General features: G+C 45.5%; 1 protein-coding gene and 2 long non-coding RNA genes across 4 annotated transcripts; 1 reads left to right on the forward strand and 2 right to left on the reverse strand.

Annotated features, from left to right (window-relative positions):
* Positions 1 to 323: 323 nt before the first annotated feature.
* Positions 324 to 11856, reverse strand: LOC308580769 (uncharacterized protein). Of its 2 annotated transcripts, none has more exons than XM_081182921.1 (5): positions 11669 to 11856; positions 10308 to 10434; positions 7969 to 8441; positions 7187 to 7274; positions 324 to 5297 (listed from the first exon to the last, which is right to left on the reverse strand). In XM_081182921.1, the coding sequence occupies exons 2-5, from the start codon at positions 10426 to 10428 to the stop codon at positions 4489 to 4491; spliced, it is 1491 nt and encodes a 496-aa protein (XP_081039047.1). In that variant the 5' UTR covers positions 10429 to 10434; positions 11669 to 11856; the 3' UTR covers positions 324 to 4488. The 2 variants fall into 2 exon arrangements, with proteins under 2 accessions (XP_081039047.1, XP_081039046.1); XM_081182920.1 differs by having other exon boundaries at positions 11665 to 11856.
* A 191-nt stretch (positions 11857 to 12047) lies between these two features.
* On the forward strand, positions 12048 to 14533 carry LOC308581341. Its single transcript, XR_014004990.1, has 2 exons — positions 12048 to 12545; positions 12697 to 14533. It is a non-coding gene; the product is annotated as an uncharacterized lncRNA (long non-coding RNA).
* A 2353-nt stretch (positions 14534 to 16886) lies between these two features.
* LOC308581289 lies at positions 16887 to 20023 on the reverse strand. The gene is made up of 2 exons (XR_014004933.1): positions 18804 to 20023; positions 16887 to 18530 (listed from the first exon to the last, which is right to left on the reverse strand). It is a non-coding gene; the product is annotated as an uncharacterized lncRNA (long non-coding RNA).
* Positions 20024 to 20065: the final 42 nt, after the last annotated feature.

Genomic DNA, 20065 nt, shown 5'->3' on the forward strand with positions numbered 1-20065 from the left:
TAATTTCACCCATCAGCTCTTAGTAAGTTTTAAAAAATAAATGAATTTTATTAGTATTTTCCACACAGCAACAACACGAAAGATATCAAAAAATAACAATACACAACACACAAAAATCAACATTCGGAAACAAAAACAAACAAACAACAAAACAACAAAAATAAACATCCATACCTTACAAGTTAATATTATAAACACTAAAATAACAACAAGACATTGACTTCCACCAATCCCACAGCACCTCCTTTATCTCTCATTGTGTCTTCCTGTCTTCTTTATTCTCTCTATCCTAACATCTAGATATAAATCCTTCTTTCATATCCTTTCACTTCACAAGGTTATTCCAGACTCAGCCAGATTTCTGCCCTCGAACCTTGACTTTTGAGGTATTCATTTAGGCACTCCCATTCTTTTTTTACTTCACATTTTGGTTTTTGTCTTCTTATATCTGTCAATTTGGCTAATTCTAGGTATTCTGAGAGCTTACATAGCCACTCTCCCCTAGTGGGTAACTGATTCCATTTCCAGTACTTAGCCACCAGGATTCTTGCTGCAGACGTTGCGTATAAGAAAAAATTAGTTTTTTCTTTTGGAATATCGTCATTTAAAATTCCTAAAAGGAATGCCTCTGGCCTTTTACTATATGATATTCTTAATATTTTCTTTATTTCTTCGTGGATCATGCTCCAAAATTTCCCAATTTCAGAGCATGTCCACCACATATGGTAGAAGGTTCCTTTTTGTATCTTGCATCTCCAGCACTTATTATTGTATGTTTTATTCATTTTTGCAAGCCTTTCTGGTGCCAGGTACCACCTGTGATACATTTTCATATAGTTCTCTCTTATTAGGCAACATGCTGTAAAATTTATATTTTTTGTCCATAGTCTTTCCCATACATTATATTCAATTGGGTGTCCCAGATCTTGTTCCCATTTTTAAATAGCGTCTCCTTTTTTCCTCCTTTTCTACCTTCCCATTTTGTAACAGTTTATATATTTTTGAAAGAGTCTGTTGGTTATTATATAAAATTTCTTTTTCCCATACCGAGATTTTTTTATCAAACCCCTTAAGCTTACTATCCTTCTCAAATATTGTTTTTAATTGGAAATATTCTAACCAATTCACCCCCTCTCTTTTAATTCTTCAAATTTCTTTACTGTTGGGCAATCTTTTATCTCTTCTATGAGTTCCCTATATGTTTGCCAGCTATCTTTCATGTTGCTTCTATGCAAGGCTGATGACTCTATAGGTGATAGACACCAGGGAGTTTTGGCTGTTACTATTGTTTTATTTCTTTCCCAGACTTCGAATAGGGCCTTTCTCACCAAATGATTAGTGAATCCTCTATGTGCTTTTATTTTATCGTGACCCAGGCAGCCATGCCACCCGAAAACTTTATAATGTACAGTCGTACTTCTGCTTACGTATCCCTCTGGATACATAAACTTCGGGATGCGAACGGAGCAAACCCAGAAGTATTTTTCCGGGTTCCCCTGCACATGCATGCGCAAAAGCACTCTACATGCCGTGCGCATGCACAGAAGCAATCCTCTGGTTGCGAATTCCTTGGGATGCGGCCAGACCCCTGGAACAGATCCCGTTCACAACCGGAGGTACCACTGTACAGGTTTTTTAAGCAGCATATTCAAAATTATTATTTTTTTAAGTACAGGAGAAGCACTTTTACTCCCCCTTCTTGGAAAATAATGGAGATCTTGCTAAAGGAAGGATACAGAACCTGTGGTTCTCCAGGTGCTGCTGAACTACAACTCCCATCATCCCTGACCATTAGCCATCGTGGCTGGGGGTGATGGGAGTTGAAGTCCAGCAACATCTTGAGGGCCACAGACTTCTCTCTCCTGCCTAACCAAAGAGCTACACACAATGGGATACCCAAACGAAGAAATGAGCTTTCTTTCCCTGCCATATGTATTAATGGAAAACCTAATGAAAACTTGATTAATGGAGAGGAGTTTTTCAAATGCTCATACAGTGGTACCTTGGTAGCCGAATGGAATACGTTCCGGAAGTCCGTTCGACTTCCAAAATGTTCGGGAACCAAGGCACGGCTTCTGATTGGCTGCAGGCGGAATCTGCGGAAGCCGCATTGGACGTTCGGGTTCCAAAGAACGTTCAAAAACTGGAACAATCACTTCCAGTTTTCAATCATCGGGAGCCAAAACGTTCGACTCCCAAGGCGTTTGAAAACCAAGGTATGACTGTACATTGGCAGCATTGTTCTAAATGAGAACAAATTCTTGAGCATCTACCCTTATGAAAGAGCTGTTTTCTTTTCAAATTTCACACATCACCCCAAAACAAAAGCCCACGTGGCACTATCTTCCTAGTGCAGAGTTTATAAAGGTGAAAAAGCCTTGAGCCAAGTAACAACCCTTATGGAAAACTGCACCAGATTCTATGGGGAACTAGTGTGCTAGAGGAGTCTTGGAAGGCCTATCCGCATTCACACTGTCTCATAAGAGCAGCAGGGGTACGGAATGTGTGGCCCCTCCAACTCCCATTAGCCCCAGCCAGCCAGGATAACTAATGGTCAAGGATGATAGGAGCTGGTCGTCTGACTGTATCTAGAAGGCAAAGAGGTTCCCAATCCCTGCTCCAATACTTCTGATAGAAGCTATGATCGTGGGAGGGGCTGCAACACAACTTTTGTTGAGATGCCTGCCCTGTTCATAATCCGCACTCTAGTTAGTCTCCAAGATCTTGCTACTTCTTTAAAAATGAAATAATAATAGTAGTGTTTTCCTCCCTTCGCTCGACACCCTGCACTCCCTGAAGCCTTCTAGAAAGGAGAGCATCCCTACAATATTATTCCAAGTGTGGTGCAGAAGAGGGAAATCCATTTTCATAAGCCTAAACTCTGAAACTTTAGTTTGGGTACCTGGCCTTATATATAGGCAACTCCCCATTTGCGTGTGATCGGAACATGTGTGACCACTGACATACATGCAGTTTTCAGCACTGAAAAGGGGATGGAATGGGGGCAGAGCAGACTTACACACATCCCACTGATGCACATGGGGACCAGGAACACAACTCCCACACAAACGGAGAGTTGCTTGTATACAATCATATTGAAGGAATGGGTTTCCCAAACCCAAAACTGACTGTGAAGGCAGTTTGAAACTGCACCAAAATCCCTATTTTTCCTTAGCTAAAATCCATTAAGTTGAGCTCTGAGTCAATGTATAAACAGAAACCCGGCTGTGCTCAGAGCCCTCTCCTTTATCAGCTTGTGACGGCAGGGATGACCCTGACTGCACCAGTAGAACAGAAAAGACACATTTGTACCTTATCTTAAGTGCTGACCACAAAAGACGCACAGACCTAAGTCTGGAACAAGGCCAAAGCGTGTTCTCGGAGATGACAACCTCTTCCTCCCTGATAAGAGTAGGAAGAGGAAGATCCTTTTATGGTCAGAAGTACAGGAAGGAATTCCCTTTTACGGTTAAGAATACCAGAGCAAGAACATATGTGATGTCAACCTGCGTACATAGGCTGACGTGGTTGGATTCATATGGGAAGGAGGGAGAGGGTGCCTGGAGGATATATATACTGAATGAAACTTGTCATTTCTTTGGACTTGCTGTGGACTTGATCACACAAGTGCCTTCTGCTATCCGGAGAGCAGAATAAACTCTTTCTTTGAACCAACCTTGGTGTCATTTGACTTCCTTCCTCCTGTTCCGGAGCAACGCAGACCCAATTGATGAACTCCAATAAGGCTACAATATAAGGTGGCAGAGTCTATAGGCAGCATAGAGTGCATTGTACTGCTGCCGACTGTAGCAAGAAAAAACTATTTTTCAAAATGTTCCTCCATGTTAAAAAGGCCCTGCACACAGAAACCTAGTGCATCAGGGAGCAAGCTGGGCTAGAACCATTCTTCCGCATGTGCTAGATTTTTACTTGCCCAGAGTGTTCTCATTTTAAAAAATTAAAAATGAATCTGGGAAATTAAAAATGGCAGGTCCTGCACCTTCAGTTTGAAAAGGTGCAGGCCAGTCTTTCACCACACCCAGCCACGTGCATAAGGCAGGCTATGCGCTCAGGACCACTTACCACTGCTCCTCTGCTGCGTATGTGGTTTTTAAAAACGCTGCCCAGAAAATCTTCCCATCCACGAAAAATGTTCAGCGATTCGTCAACCCATGTGGAATCCAGAAGACGCTTGCCACAGTTGTGAACCACTTCCGTGTTTTCTCTCTCTATCGGCGGTGGCTTGTTTCCACTGGCAATAATGGGGCGGAAGGCGGGGAGCCCAACAGTAGGTGGTGCCAGAGAGTCAATGACAGGCAGATCCAACTAGAATGCTAGTTCTCCCCTCTTCCTTCCTGCTGAACTCTACAAGGGACATTCTAAGACGATGGAGGCAGCCTACCGGCTGGGCCACTCCTCAGATTGGTGGCAAGTTGAGGGCAGGTGAGGTAGGGCAAACCAAAGTTGAGTCACCTCTTCTGCCAACTCTTACACCAGGAGAACCCACACTGAAGCTGGCCCTAAGCTCGGAGCACTGCTGTCACAGGGTCTCTCCCCACCATGAACCTTCTTGTGTCTATTCAGGGCGGTATTACGCGTGTAGCTTTTCCCGCACTCAGCGCAGTGATAGGGCTTCTCTCCCGTGTGGGTCCTCCGGTGCCTGATGAGGTTGGACTTCCAGCTGAAGCTCTCCCCGCACACAGAGCACCGACAGGCTTTCTCCCCGGAGTGGGCAATCTGGTGCCCCATCAGGAAAGCTCGCTGCTCGAAGCACTTCACGCAGTCTGAATCACACCGGTGTGGGTTCTCTCCCTTGTGGTTCTTCTTGTGCGTCAGGAGGTCGATCCGGTGAGAGAACCGTTTCTCGCATTGCGGACACTTGTAGATCTTCTCGCCAATGTGGGTCCTCTCGTGGGCAACCAAGTCCAAACTATCGCCAAAAGACTTCCCACAATAGGAGCACTTATACACTTTCTCTGCTTCCGGGGGCATTGTCCGGTCTTCCGGGAGGCTGATCCCGTTCTCTTGGCCTCCCTTCCTCCCCTCAGTGCTCAGGAGGTTCTCAGGAAAGGTCCTCCTGGGTGCATTTTTAGCATCTTCCCCACAAAGCAGAGCTAGGTTAGGCTTGATCTCTTGGAAGCTGTCAACCTGCTGCCGAGTCTCAGGAGCCTCCTCTACTTTGGGATCCCAAAAACACTCCCCCATGGCGATTTCCAGGGATGTCCTCCTGTGGCTCATTCGCTTAGGTGCTCCTTGCCAAAAGGTCTCCTCAGACTTGAGCGCTCCATTTCCGTTTCCTGAAACAAACAAGAGAAATGACATGAGAAGGAGAGAATGGGAAGGAGCCTTCAATTTTTGAAAAATAATAATAATTTAAAATAGTGTTCAGCTGATCAGTTGGTAAGATCAGGGGTAAGGAAACTGTGGTCCTTGTGGTAAGGTTAAAAAGCTTACTGGGAAATGATATATAATGAATTGAAAAGGATGTTTAAAATAATGTTTGTAAAAAAACAAACAACCAGAAGCTTTTCTTTTGGGAATTATAGGACAGAACTACCTAAATTGTATAGAAACTTATTCATGTATGCTACTACAGTGGCAAGAATGTTACTCGCCTCTAAATGGAAAGAAGCAGAAGTCCCAGCAAAGGAAGAGATCCCTGGCCTCTTAATTTTCCCACAATTCCCTGGAATGGGAATTGCCTCCCCTCTTGTACAGGAGTGGTCTTCTTCTCTCCTGCCCCACAATGGTAGGCGAAACCAGGGCCAATAGATGCTCGCTTAGAATCATAGAATCATAGAGTTGGAAGAGACCACAAGGGCCATCGAGTCCAACCCACTGTCTCCCACTGAGTTACAATGGCTCTTTCCCAAAGTGGTTTGTATTAAGTTTCAGTAACATAGGAGAAAAACTATTTAAACAAAACAACAATAACATTTTTTTAAAAAACCCTACCAGAGTACATATCAGTTATTGTGGGCATTACAAGAAATGTCTATTATGATATTTATGGTATCTGAAGAAGTGTGCATGCACACGAAAGCTTATACCCAGAACAAACTTAGTTGGTCTCTAAGGTGCTAATGGACAATTTTTAAATTTATTTTATCTATTATGAGCAAACCATAGGTTGTTTATGGGAATCATTTCCTCCCCGTAACAATTCCTTGACTGCCAGTTAGGAAGAGGGTGCGCTTGGTACATATCCTCTCCACAGATGGCAGGGTATTGGCCTTCTGGCTATGCGTGGACTCTTATTCAGAAAACGAGTTCACTATTAATATTTATAGGATACAAATAGCATTCCAGCAACCAATTTGTGGAATTTGCTGTCAGAAGATGTGGCAATAGCAATCAGTTTAATGACTTTAAAGGCGATCAGATAGATTAATGGAGGGAAGGACGGTTACCAAAAATCGCTATATGGAGCCTCCATGTTCAGGGACAGTGTAGCAGCAGGTGGGGGAGCAACGACAGGGAAGGACTATGGACCTGGTGCCTCCAGATAGGCCTCTGGTTGGCCACTCTGGGAAACAGGATGCCAGGCTTAGATAAGGTTTGGATCCAGCAAGGCTTTTCCAATACTCTTAAAACTTAGCATAAAGGTATGGTTTTTCGTTTTGAAAAAGGAACTGCTTCAAATAACAGCCTGGTAGCATCCCTGGAGTCACCCCTGACAACACTTACCCAATAGTAGATAGGTAGCCGTGTTGGTCTGCCATAGTCAAAATAAAAAAATTCCTTCCAGTAGCACCTTAAAGACCAACTAAGTTAGTTCTTGGTATGAGCTTTCGTGTGCATGCACACTTCTTCAGATACACTGAAACACAAGTTGCCAGATCCTTCTATATAGTGAGAAGGTGGGGAGGGGTATTACTCAGAAGGGTGGTGGGAATGGGAGATAGGCAGATAGCTGGGAGAGCCTGTTGACGACTCTTAACGACTGTAATAGGTCTTACAGGAGAAGGCAAGGGGTGAGGAGGTGAGAAATGGTTTAGTCATGTATAGTGAGATAAGAATCCAATGTCTTTGTTCAGCCCAGGTTTTTCCATATATAGAAGGATCTGGCAACTTCTGTTTCAGTGTATCTGAAGAAGTGTGCATGCACACGAAAGCTCATACCAAGAACTAACTTAGTTGGTCTTTAAGGTGCTACTGGAAGGAATTTTTTTATTTTAACACTTACCCAAGAGATTGTCCTCTCGCATCTTCACTGAGTCCATCAGATCCTTCTCCAACAAGGAGGGATTATTGTCTCCTGTAGGCCTCAATGCCTAAAAGAGAAAGAGTGCAACTCAGTACGAAGCATAGCACCTAAAAGTGGGTCTTCTCCAACATCAATCATCTCTGACACTACGAGCGGCAGGTGAAGCCTTGGTGGGAGTATCACCAAACACCACTGGGGGGTTTCTGGTTGGCCCATGACAGGGCCTTTATAGTGGTGGTTCCCTATTTGTGGACCTAGCGAGGTGCATTTGTCTCCTTCGTTATTGACTTTGGGGGGGGGGATTAAAAACACTGATATTTAACCATGCCTTCGGTGGCTGAAATGGCACACAATGAGATCTACGTTTTTTTGAATGTTTTAAATTGCTTTTAAAATCTTTTTTCTCCCCGTTATAATTGATGTGTTTTCCATCCTGGGTGTCTTCAGGAGGAAGCGTGGGATAGAGAATGAAATAATTATATTAGTAATTTCATGTGGTGTGTGCCACAAGACAAGGGAAGACCTGTTCTTTGCCATTACCCCCCCCCAATCCACACAAAGCCCTTGACTGCCCTTCACATGATCGCACCACCAGTGTAAGCAGGAGGACCTGGGATTGGGTTCTCTCTCCATCCTTCTTTAATATACAAACAGAGTAGAAGAGTAAAGGATGATTAGAAATGTAGTTCAGCAATATCCAGAGGACCACAGATTCTCCTCATCTCTGCTCAGACAAAACAGGAGTTTAGAGATCATCTCACTTTTTCTTCCGGCCTCCCTTGCATCTCCACACCAGCACTCTCCTCCTCAGACAAAACCTCTTCTTTCACATTCACAAAATACTTCGGGCTCCCTGGAGTTTCACAGCCAAGGCCTGGCAGGGTGTGATCAACGCCTTCTCCACTATGTCCATGGCTGTGGTTCATGATCCCCTTCAAAGAAGCCTGGGATTCCCTTATATCAGACACCAACGAGGACTGGGGGCAGGGAAGCCCAGAGGGAGAGGATGCTGCTATCTTCAGGAAATTCAGGAACTGGTCTTCCCATTCCAGCTGGGACCTAGAAGCGGGAGTCTGTTTGGCCTGCGGCAGACTTGCCCCACACAGAAACTGTCTCTCAGTCCCAAGTTGGACAGCAGGAGTCTCATTTTCTCCTCTTTCCATTCTCTCCCCGGGTTCATGGGCTGCTGCCAACTCCCATGCTTCCACATTCATTCCTGGCTGCAGCTCCTGGACTGGAAAAAAAGAGAGTGTAAGAGCCTGGCATCTGGATCAGGCCAATGGCCCATCGAGTTCCAACATTCTGTTCTCGCAACAACCTTCTGAGTGCAATATTGCTGTCCTCACTTATGACTGCCAGCAACTGGCATTCAGAGGCATCCTGCCTCTAACCGTGGCAGACACTGGGGTCTCAAATTTCAGTGGAGGCCTGTGCAACACCCAAAATCGGTGGCCCCCTAGCCTTCCATTCTACATCATAGCTGCAGCGCCCCTAAATCCACCTTTCCAGTAGAGGTGGAACGTAGCCAGCCTAGCTGGCAGATATTGATAGCCTTGTCTTACATGACTTTGTCTAAGCAACTTTTAAAGAAATCTAAGCTCCTTTTGTGCTCCTTTTGCCTCTCCTGAACCTTCCAACATTTGGCTTCCATTGGATGGTTCACTAATTTGGGCAATACTACCCTCCCCACCCATCATAGTATAACTTCACTGAGGAAAGTGAGCCCAGACTCTTGAGGGCTAGTACAGTCGTACCTTGGAAGTCGAATGAAATACGTTCCAGAAGTCCATTCAACTTCCAAAGTGTTCGGAAACCAAAGTGCGGCTTCTGATTGGCTGCAGGAAGCTCCTGCAGCCAATTGGAAGCTGCAGAAGCCACATTGGATGTTTGGCTTCCAAAGAATGTTCGAAAACCAAAACAATCACTTCTGGGTTTCAATAGTTTGGGAGCCGATTTGTTCAGGAGTCAAGGTGTTCGACTTCCAAGGTACAACTATACACAAACACACACACACACAATCTACACACTCTTAGCCCAATATATCCCTGTCTCTCACTCTCTATGGATCATGTCTGACCACTCTGTTTTTTTCCATTTTCCCAGTGTGGTTTTACAGTCAATTCTTCTTCCCAGGGAACCCTCAGAATTGCAGCTGTGAAAGGAACAGGTGTCTCCTAACAACTCAGAACCCTTCAAAATCACATTCTTGGGGACTCTGTGGGGGAAGCCATGACTGTTTCAAGTGGCAGGATACTGTACTGTATAGTGCATATGGGGCCAGACAGAAGGGATGGCATAGAGCCTTCTGCAGTCCTGCAACTCTGCCCACCATTGGCTGTGCCCCACACTGGCTTTTCCTATGGTGAACAAACTTTCATAGGAAAAAGATTGCCCCACCCTAGCACAGATGCATACATTTTCATTTATCTTACTCAGGTTAGGAGGGAAAGCTTGAGGGCTGAGAGGGTAGTCCACTAATCAGATCTATCATGCTTCTTTGGTCAGGTGCGACAGATGCCCACCTTGCATTTGGCCATTGAAGAGAGAATTAAAGTCTCCAAGAACAGCCCAAGAAAAGCCATTCTGATGAACTAGTGACGAGAATCAATATAACGAGAATGGCTGGAGAATGCTAAGGCTGAGTGTTATCTTGACACTTGATATGGAAAACCACAAGCTCAACCTGGCCTTGTTGACATCCTTGAGTTCCTGGCTGAGATGCAAAAGTACAGAGTGGCCCATCTAGTCTAGCATCCTATTCTCACAGTGGCCAACAGATGCCCATGGGAAGCCTGCAAGCAGGACCTAAGTGTGGCTGCACTCTTCCCTCCTGCAGTTTTCAGCAGCTGGAATACAGAAGTAAGACAATGTAGTCTTATCCTCCAGGAACTGATCTCATCCTCTTTTAAAGTCATCCAAGTTCATGGCTATTACTGCCTCTTGCAAGCTCCACAGTTTGTGTAAAGAAGTATTGGTTTGAGGTGTGTACTTAGGATGTGACATGGAAGGAAGAAGCTGGAGATCCTAGGAATGGGAACCAGCTAGAGGGGGTCTTAAGCAATAGGAACATTAGGGTTAGCACACCTTCAAAGATACTTACCCAGGGAGGCTACCATCCCATAGTTCTCTGCCATGACTTCCCAGTAGAGCACTCTTTGGCCTGGATCTAGCAGAACCCATTCCTCCTCAGTGAAACACAGGGCCACCTCTTTGAAAATCATAAGCCCCTGTTAAGAAGAAGGGCATGGAGGGAGATTCTCATTCCTCTGAAGCCGCCTTCTATCACATCACATCAATGACATGATTGAAATTATACATGGTACGGAGAGAGAAAAAGTTTCCCTCCCTCTCTCATAGCGCAAAAAATCCTGGGCAGTACCCAGGTGGGTATGGGGTGCTAGGGAAAGGGTAGCACCTCTGGTGGGGTATACATTGTGCTCCCTGTACCTAGTTCTCAAACATGACTCCTAGAAGCTGTCAGCACAAGACAGTCACTACTCCCTGGGAATGGCTTCAACTGGTCAGCTAATCCAGGTGAGGGTAGCCAATGGGTCTCAAACCCTTGGTAAGGGACTTCCCTTGCATGCGAAGACAGGCTCTGACAGGTTGAATGGATGAGACCAATAGTGAGTCCAATGGTCAAGAGGGTGGTTTCCATACGTGCTGTAGAGCGAAATGAGAGTGAGATGGGGCTTGTCAACCTGGGAAGGGAGCCCATGTAGGAGAAGGAAATCTCTGGTCCTAAACCTCCACTGCCTTGTGGGTTATCTTCAGAAGAAAAGGCTAAAGAGAAAATCCGACACAAATCCAGAGTGGAGTCTCTAAGGAGGTTGCATGGCACCTTTTATGCCTCCTTCTGAGCAACTCCCGCAGCCAAGCTGGTGCCAAACATATTGTTCTGATTTCCCTTGGACCATACCAGCAAGGTTGAGAATGGAGTCTTGTCCTAAGGGCAGCCAAGGCCTTCACACGGCCCACACTTGCACTCTGGAGATGTCACAACAAGGGACATAGCAGCCAGGAGCTCCTTTGGTGCTGCTAACGCGGTAGTTTCGAATTCACCCCCGGAGGCACACTCCATTGTCTCTCTCATGACAGCCAGATGCCAACAACAACCCCGCCCACCTAACTGCGTTGCCCCAGCCACTCTGGGCGGCTTCCAACAGGCTATAAAAACCCAGCATAGCACAGAGAACTTCGCGCTGCAGGTCTGCCTTCAACTTAGGGTGATTTGGGTGGTGGGGGGGACATTCACTCCTCTGAACTCCTTGGAGGAAAGAAGAATTAACAGCGCGAGAGAAGCAGGACCAACCCCAACCCCGCAACCCTCACAAACCTCGCAGGGCTGCAAGGAGCAAGAGCCAAACAATGCGCGCCCAGCCAGCAGCCCAACCCGGAGACCCTTGCTCCTCGTGCTAAGCCTCTGCCGAGCTTCCCGAGCAGCCCATTCTCCTGACCTGCCTTTGGCTCTCCATCTCCAGCAGCCAGACGTCATCCTCTGCCCGGGGGGGTGGGGGTGGGATTCACAATCCCAGCTCGGCAGCAAACCGGAAGGAAGAGACCGGCTGTCGTCGACGCTTCCGGCCATAAACCGCCCACCAGCTAAAGCAGAGACCACCATAGAGGCTGCTCTGGGTAGAGCGACGTCCCTATCAGGGTTGCCATGGTGAGCCGCTCTACCCTCGTTCTATCTTTATGGGTGGTTATTAAAGATACTTCCGGCTTTCCGCTCCTCCGATGCAAAATGCCGGGGGGGGGGGGAAAGCGGCTTCACCAGAGAGATGCCATGGCCTAGAGCAATTTGATTTTACGTCACGTGCTGTTGTGTTTCCAGGTCAGGAGGAGTCGGAGCTGGGCGGGGTGAGGGGAGAGCGAGATGCTTTTATACGACACTGGAGGGCCTTATGGTGGCCGAGTGGGGAAAGCTCCTGGAGTTGAAGAAGTGGGCATTTTAGCAAGTGTGGCATGGAAGACACGCTGTCCCTATTGCAATTTTCTTTTCTGCACAGATACTAAAGGTGGAGGAGCCTTTGGCAATAAGCTTTATTTTGCCTGTTTATGAATGCATATCATTGTTTTTCGCTTTTGTTTGTTTCAGCGTTATTGTTGGTTTTAATTTTCGTTGTGAGTTTGCCGGTTTGTTTTGAAAAGCGACTCATAAGTCCTAATAATATTAAAAAGTCCTGTCTTTCAACAGCGGTCAACAAGATGCCTATGAGAACCCACAAATCAAGAAACTCAGTAACAACAGCACTGTTCTCTCTACCTTTGTGTCCATAGGGAACTCGTATTCAGAGGCATACTGAGCCCCACAAACTCCCAAAATCTGCCCCAAAGGGTATGTGGGGTAAACATAGGACAGGTTTAGGGGAGTACATGGAGGGAGAAGGGCACGTTCTGTTGCACTAGTATAAATCCTTCCACTAATGTAATGAGAGACTATGCTGGATATACAAGCCATAACATTTATTGAATGTTTTTCTGTTTAGAGGCAGCAAAGGGGCTAGAACTGTTCGGAAGAAAAGTGTGGCAGTGAATTGGGCAAAACGTTTCTTTGCATGAGAGGAAAAGGACACATTCAGATTCAGGTTTTTGTCGGGAGGCAGAGAGGAAATGGTCCTAATTTGAGAAGGGAGCAACTTGGTTCTTTATTTGCATACAATTATTCAGGCTTGTTGGAAATAATGGGATTTGAATTAATCACAGCTAAATTGCCCCACTACATTTGGATGCATCTCAATACGAGTTGGATTTGAGCTGATGTACTGTGGTTGAAGGCAGCTGATTCAGGCTTCAGAATGGAAAAGCTTGGAATTAACCTTCATTTTTACGAACTTAAATAGTTTAATTATTAAAATTTAATTTCTTTGTTCATAAGTGTACAGTTATGAATACTTTATGACGTTTATAGTAGATATGTCTCCAGCTCTTATTATTAATGGAAATTGTTATGTAAGTAGATTTATGAATTTTATTTTTTTGTCTTCAAGTGTCTTTTGGTGTTCTGAATTATATGTTTAATAAGCTGGGTTTAACTTGCTTGCATTCAATTTTATTTTAACCATTTAGAAATAAAAATTGTGTGGTGCAGCTGTAAGCATTTTTACTCCAAAGCAAACTGTCCTGAGTTTAATGGGATACAGGCCTAGCAGCATGCTCTGCTATTCTCACTCTGAAACAGTTTCAGAGATCACTTTAGCTCTGCTGCTGACTTCTAGACTTAAAAAAAAAAGGTAGGTAAATTTAGAACCAGAGGACAGGTGAGACCCTCACTTCTGCCCCTAGTCTTCTACTACATCCATCCATGAACTCACGTTTGTACCTAAGTAGGGTGCTGCTCATTTGAGCAACTTGAACACTGCAAGCTTCAGAGAAAGGCAGAGATGGGGAACCTGTGGCTTTTCAGGTGCTGTTGGATTCCCAGCTCTCCTCAACCCCAGCCAGCATGCCCAATGGTCAGGGATGGTGGGAGTCATACACCTAGAGTGCCACAGGTTCCCCTGCTCTGGGTGTTGGGGACACAACTTCATAAAAGCTGCAGCAAGGAGAGCTCGGGGCATTTCCAGACTGTCACTATTTGAATGGGATTCAATTACACTGGGAGTTATTCTGCAACAAACATGCTTCCCCCCACAAAAGACCAGACTTTTTGCAGTAAGGAAAGTGACAGGGAAATGTACTGGAAAGTGTGGGATAACATTTGCTGTGGTGCAGCATTGACGAGCCAATCCACATTGCACATTTAAAGCCAGCCAAAGCTCATGATTTCCCTCAAAAAAATATTGGGAATGGTAGTTTCCACTCACAGATGTGCAATTTCTGGCACCCTTAACCAACTATGGTTCCTGGGATTTTTTTGGGCAAGTGATATGCTTTAGTTAAGATTCGTGGACTAGATGACCGTCAGGGTCTCTTCCAACTCTACAATTCTATGAAAAGCACATGGGATGCTTTAAATGTGTGGTGTTGATGTGCCTATTATCCAATCTCCCACAAACAAATCAGGATGAATGCTCAATAAACAGGCTGTCTCGAAGTGCCCTTGATTTAGCCCCACATTTTTAACTTAAAACTGCCTGGTTACAACACAGTTATTTTATGCAAGCATTTCATTAGCCCAGACGTTCTTCTGGCTGACACTATTGTTTCATCTTGGTTTTTTTGTTTTGTTTTTTAAACCCGCTGCACCGCTGCCTGTGTTTATGTTTGTTTTTATTGCATTGTTTTATATGCTGTGAGCCGGCTCTGAGCGCTGTGTTTTGTGGGGGAAGGGCGGGATATGCATTTCCCTCCTAAATAAATAAAATCAATAAAAGCCTCTCCGCTCGTTCTGCTGTAGTCATTTCTGCTGCAACAGCTTCTCCCCCAGAGATTTAAAAGCCGAGAGGGTGTTTCCTCCTCCCCCCTCCTCCTCTGGGCTTCAGACCTACTAGGAAACTATAATGGTCTGCAATATGTAATCAATAGTAAAAAAGAAATGTTCCTTAGCAGCTGCAGTCTCTGAAATGGCAGCCTCTGCACAGTGATTAACAAAAGATGTTGCTGAGCTGGAAAGGACATGGAAAAGGGCAATCAAAATTATCAAACCACTAGAGCAACTTCCCTATGAGGAAAGGTTAAGTGTGTATATGTGTGTGTGTGTGTGTGTGTATATATATATATATATATATATATGACAATTTTCTCCAAATTCCCCCTGCTTCAGATTGTTGGAAATTATTGAGGCCCACCAGTCACAAAATGGAGGCAACATTTGACATAATAATCTGGCAATTACTGTCCTCTTTTTTTTTTTTTTACTGAAATATAATCCATCTTTGAAAATGGTTGAATTCTATGCTGCACTATTTTCCTTGTGGCAAGGCGTTCCAGAGCTCACCTTTCCTCAAGTTCAGTGCAGCTGCTGGAAGTGGTAAGAGAGGAAGAGTGTTCTTGCAGTTGGGTCCTGCTTGTCAGTCTCCCAGAGGCATCAAGCCGGCCCCTATCTGGGTGCTGAAATGCACTTAGGCAGGGAGAACCAGCTGCACAAATATAGAATGGGGGGCACCTGGCTTGCCAGAAGTACCGTATTTTTTGCTCTATAAGACTCACTTTTTCCCTCCTAAAAAGTAAGGGGAAATGTGTGTGCGTCTTATGGAGCGAATGCAGGCTGCGCAGCTATCCCAGAAGCCAGAACAGCAAGAGGGATTGCTGCTTTCACTGCGCAGTGATCCCTCTTGCTGTTCTGGCTTCTGAGATTCAGAATATTTTTTTTCTTGTTTTCCTCCTCCAAAAACTAGGTGCGTCTTGTGGTCTGGTGCGTCTTATGGAGCGAAAAATACGGTACATATGAAAAGGACCTAGGAGTCTTGGTAGACCACAACTGTGATGTAGCAGCAAAAATGCTGCCGCTATTCTAGGCTGTATAAGTAACAGGACTGCACTAGTGGACGTTCGGGTTGCAAATGTGATCCGTGCGGGATGCATGTTCGCAACCTGCAGCATTCGCAACCCGCAGTGGTGTGTCTGCGCGGGTTGCGATTCGGTGCTTCTGCGCATGTGCGACCACTGAAACCTGGAAGTAACCCATTCCAGTACTTCCGGGTTTCAGTGGTCCGTAACCCAAAAAAACACAACCTGAAGCGGGTGTAACCTGAGGTATGACTGAATTACGCCTTGGTCAGACCCCACCTGGAGTCCTGTGTCCAGTTCTGAGCATCATGATTTAAGGATATTGACAAGCTGGAACATGTGGTTAACTAAGATAACCAGGGACGTGGGTGGCGCTGTGGGTTAAACCACAGAGCCTAGGACTTGCCGATCAGAAGGTCGGCGGTGCGAATCCCCACGACGGGGTGAGCTCCCGTTGCTCGGTCCCAGTTCCTGCCCACCTAGCAGTTCGAAAGCACGTCAAAGTGCAAGTAAATAGGTACCGCTCTGGCGGGAAGGTAAACAGCATTTCCATTCGCTGCTCTGGTTTGCCAGAAGCGGCTTAGTCACATGACCTGGAAGCTGTACGCCGGCTCCCTCGGCCAATAAAGCGAGATGAGCGCCGCAAGCCCAGAGTCGGTCACGACTGGACCTAATGGTCAGGGGGCCCTTTACCTTAAGATAATCAAGGGTCTGGAAATCAATTCTTATGAAGAATGGTTCAGGTGGTTGGATATGTTTAACCTGGTAAAGAGGAGACTGAAAGGAGATATAATAGCCATCTTCAAATCTCTAAAAGGTTATCATCACATGGGAGATGGAGCAAGTTTGTTTTCTCCTCTGGAGGGTAAGACCCAAACCAATTGCTTCAGGGAAGGAGATTTCGACCCTGCATTGTGGAGGACAACCCCAACACAAGTTTTAGCTAAGCCTGCGGATGGTACCAATTCTGCCACTTCATTCTGCCATCTTAAGTCTGCAAATTCATGTTTAACAACTGTGTTTTGTTACACTTTTTTTTTTTTTTTAAAGGATCAACCTCCAGCCATTTCACAGAACAAGAATGCTAGAGAAAAGAACAGTCCTAGGCAGAATTTCAGAGGCGGCCAAAAGAGAAACAGAAAATAAAACCCGTAATTCACCTTGCAACTTGAAACTGGAGCTTCTTCTCAATATGGAACAAGTCATCTTGAGATATAAAAAATAAATGGCAAAAAAGGAGGGGGAGAATTTAATGTAAAATCTACAAGTAATGCATATCCCTAATAAATTGAATTTAAGGGGTTTTTTTAATGCATTTTTACAACTACAGATTCACAAACATTCATAGGAAGGAAGCAGTGTTCACCTCTCCCCGTGCCTCTTCATGTGAACAGCAAACATGCAGACACGTCGAAGGATATAAACGGACGTGAAAGGTGGATTTAAGAATAAGTGAGGTCAAGGGAAGCTGGAGGAGGGCGGTGGGCTGATAATTTCAGGAGAGATGGTGCCGCTCAGTTTCTCCCAGCAGTACAGGCAGATTCCAAGAAAGGCGTCCATTTCATGATGCCCCATCTTTGAGAAAGGCGTCCATTTTCTGACCCCTCTTACTTCTTGTAGAAAGATGGAAGTGCGGCCATTTTCTTCTTGTGGAGGCTTGGGCAAGACCTTGTTCTGAAGTCCTAGAGAGGATGATACAGTCCCCATGCCCTTCCAGGCACTGTGTCCCCTGTTGTCATGGTACAGCAAAGCCAGGGGAGCCAGGTTCAAATGTCCCCTCATCCATGAAAGAGAAACCAATTGTGATGGAGCGCCATGTTTGTTTATTTCTTTAACTGTTTGTGTAAAGATGGGAAGGAGGGAGAGGACCCCCAGTAAGTGTCTGAGCTGATAAGTGAGTGTCTCGGGTTCAGAAAGGTTGGAGGCTACTTTTTCACAAAAAAGGGTGTTTGCAAGGGAGAGGAGCAAAATGCTGCCCCCTTCCTTGTCATTGTATTTCAAGCATTTTTCTCTCAAACCCAGCTCACTGCCAGTGAGGAAACTGCTTCAAGACAATGAGCAAGGAAAAGGGGGGCTGGGGAGGGTTCAAGGTTCGTCCCCCACACCCTCCACGTCGTGGAATGAACAACCTCTCCCTCTACCATCACAATCTTTATTCCCCTGCTTAAAAAATAAAGAAATCAGGATTGAATAAACTATACAATTAACTTCTCCCACCCCACATCTAGTTTCACTCTTACTGAGCGTCATATGGGAAGTCCCTCCTCTCCAGCCTTGTCTCCCTCACAGGGTTATCGTTAGGGCAAAAAAGGATTTCCACTCCTGCCTGCCCCCTTTTCCATTTGTATCTGGCCCTGAGCTCCTTGAAGAAGTTGCAAATTATGGGGCAGATGCTGTCGTTGTTACCTTAGCACAGGGGGACAGAACCACTGGCCTGCCAGATGTGGTTGGACTACCAGTGTGCAGGTATTCCTCATCATGTTGTTCCCAATTTATACTGAGTGCCCATGGCACTCTTCACCAACCAGGTGCCCTCCAAGGTGCTGTTGTGCTACAATTCCCACCTGCCCCAGCCAGCATAGCTAATGGGAGTTGTAGTTTAACACCACCTGGGGAACAGCCTGCCATAACTGGCCAGTCCTAGATATATGAAGAGGAGAAAAAAACAGATCAAGCTAAAACAGCCCTACTAGTGAAAGGGTGGGGGGGGGAGCAAAAAGACTACCATTATCTCTCTATCCTTCAAAATATTTATTATTTGTATTTATTTTAAAATCCCTTCCTTTACTCCTTTCTAGATCCCAAGTGCTGTGCCTGAACTTCCAGGTTGTCATTATTTGCAAGGAGGATCACAATGTGAGCAAAATCAGGGTTGTGCAATGATAGTTGATAGTTCATCTGGAGGTCTTGCACAACAAACCTACAGCGGTACCTCGCAAGACGAAAAACGCGCAAGACGAAAAACGCGCAAGACGAAAGAGTTTTCCGTTTTTTGAGTCGTTCCGCAAGACGAATTTCCCCGTGGGCTTGCTTCGCAAGACGAAACGTCTTGTGAGTTCTTGTGAGTTTGTTTCCTTTTTCTTAAAGCCGCTAAGCCGTTAATAGCCGCTAATAGCCGTGCTTCACAAGACGAAAAAACCGCAAGATGAAGAGACTCGCGGAACGGATTAATTTCGTCTTGCGAGGCACCACTGTACTTCCTTACAATAAGCAAAAGGATGGGGAAATGCTCAGGAAAGTGCGGGAAAACACTTGCCTCGATGTTACGCCATCTAGCCTCCTCGCAAACAAATCAGAATGTCGTTCTAATCTCCCTGCAAAGCAGGACGAAGGCTCAACAAACAGCTCACCTGGCAGCACCCACAAAACTTTCCCTTTCTGCCTTTGTAAGAAGACATGTCCACCTTTTGGGTGGGTGAGATCTAAATTAATTTCTCTGCTCCCAGTATGCTGCCCTGTTCTGACTTTCCTACACAAACTCGCTTTTCTTCATCTTGTATACACCTATAGGGCTTTTTTCAGCTAGAACTCTCCAGAACTCAGTTTTGGCACCTCTCAGGGGGCCACCATTGCCATTACAGTCAAACTTTGGCTCCCGACCAGCCTCGTTTTCGAATGATTCAGCTCCCGAACGCGGAAAATCTGGAAGTAAATGTTCCAGTTTTCTAATGTTTGTTGGAAGCTGAACGTCTGACGTAGCTTCTGCTTGAGTGAAGGAAGCTTCTGCAACCATTCGGAAGCCACGCCTTGGTTGTCAATCGTTTCGGAAGCTAAACAGGCTTCCAGAATGGATTACATTCGACAACCAAGGTTTGACTGTATAAGAGGCGTTCACGGTAAATTCCAGCACCTCTTTTTCTGGAAAAACAACACTATACCACAGTGAACTCTAAAAGCAGGGCAGGAGAATCTGTGGTCTTCCAGATGTTGGCGGACTCCAAGACCCATCAGCTCCAGTCAGCATAGCCAATAGTCAGGCATGATGGGAGTTGTAGTCCAATTTTACCTGGAGGGCCACTGGTTTCCCACCCCAGCATTATGTAATTTCCCCATAAAGCTCCATTCTCTTCATCCTGGAGCGGGACAGTTAAACAGTCTCCTTCCTTCCCTCCCCATCCCAGTTATTTCTGGGAGCACTACTTTATCCAGGACACGCCAATTGTCCGCTTTGGGGCAGGCCAACATGTCTGCTCATTGATGGACAGCTGTAGGCAGGCTTCAATGATGTGACATGTGGTCGAATCAAGAAGACAGCACAGAGTTTGCGCTTCTCCTCACATTCACCTCAAACTGGACCTTTGCAAGAGAGACATGTTTAGTTGCTAGTGTACAGTACATGCACGTCTGAACCGGGCCAGAGAATCACCCTTTCTCCAAGAAAAAAATGCACATGCACCAAACCTGCTTTTATAATTTTCTCCAGTACCCCCATACTAAGGTCGCATCCACACTAGGCATGGACAAATA

Source organism: Podarcis bocagei (genome assembly GCF_964188305.1).
Source record: "Podarcis bocagei genome assembly, chromosome: 2".
Lineage (NCBI taxonomy): Eukaryota > Metazoa > Chordata > Lepidosauria > Squamata > Lacertidae > Podarcis > Podarcis bocagei.

Coding starts and splice junctions, on each gene's coding strand:
- LOC308580769 (XM_081182920.1), bottom strand. Junction 8,442..10,307: donor TGGGATGGTAGCCTCCCTGG/GTAAGTATCTTT, acceptor CTTTTTTTCCAG/TCCAGGAGCTGCAGCCAGGA. Junction 5,298..7,186: donor GCGAGAGGACAATCTCTTGG/GTAAGTGTTAAA, acceptor TGTTTGTTTCAG/GAAACGGAAATGGAGCGCTC.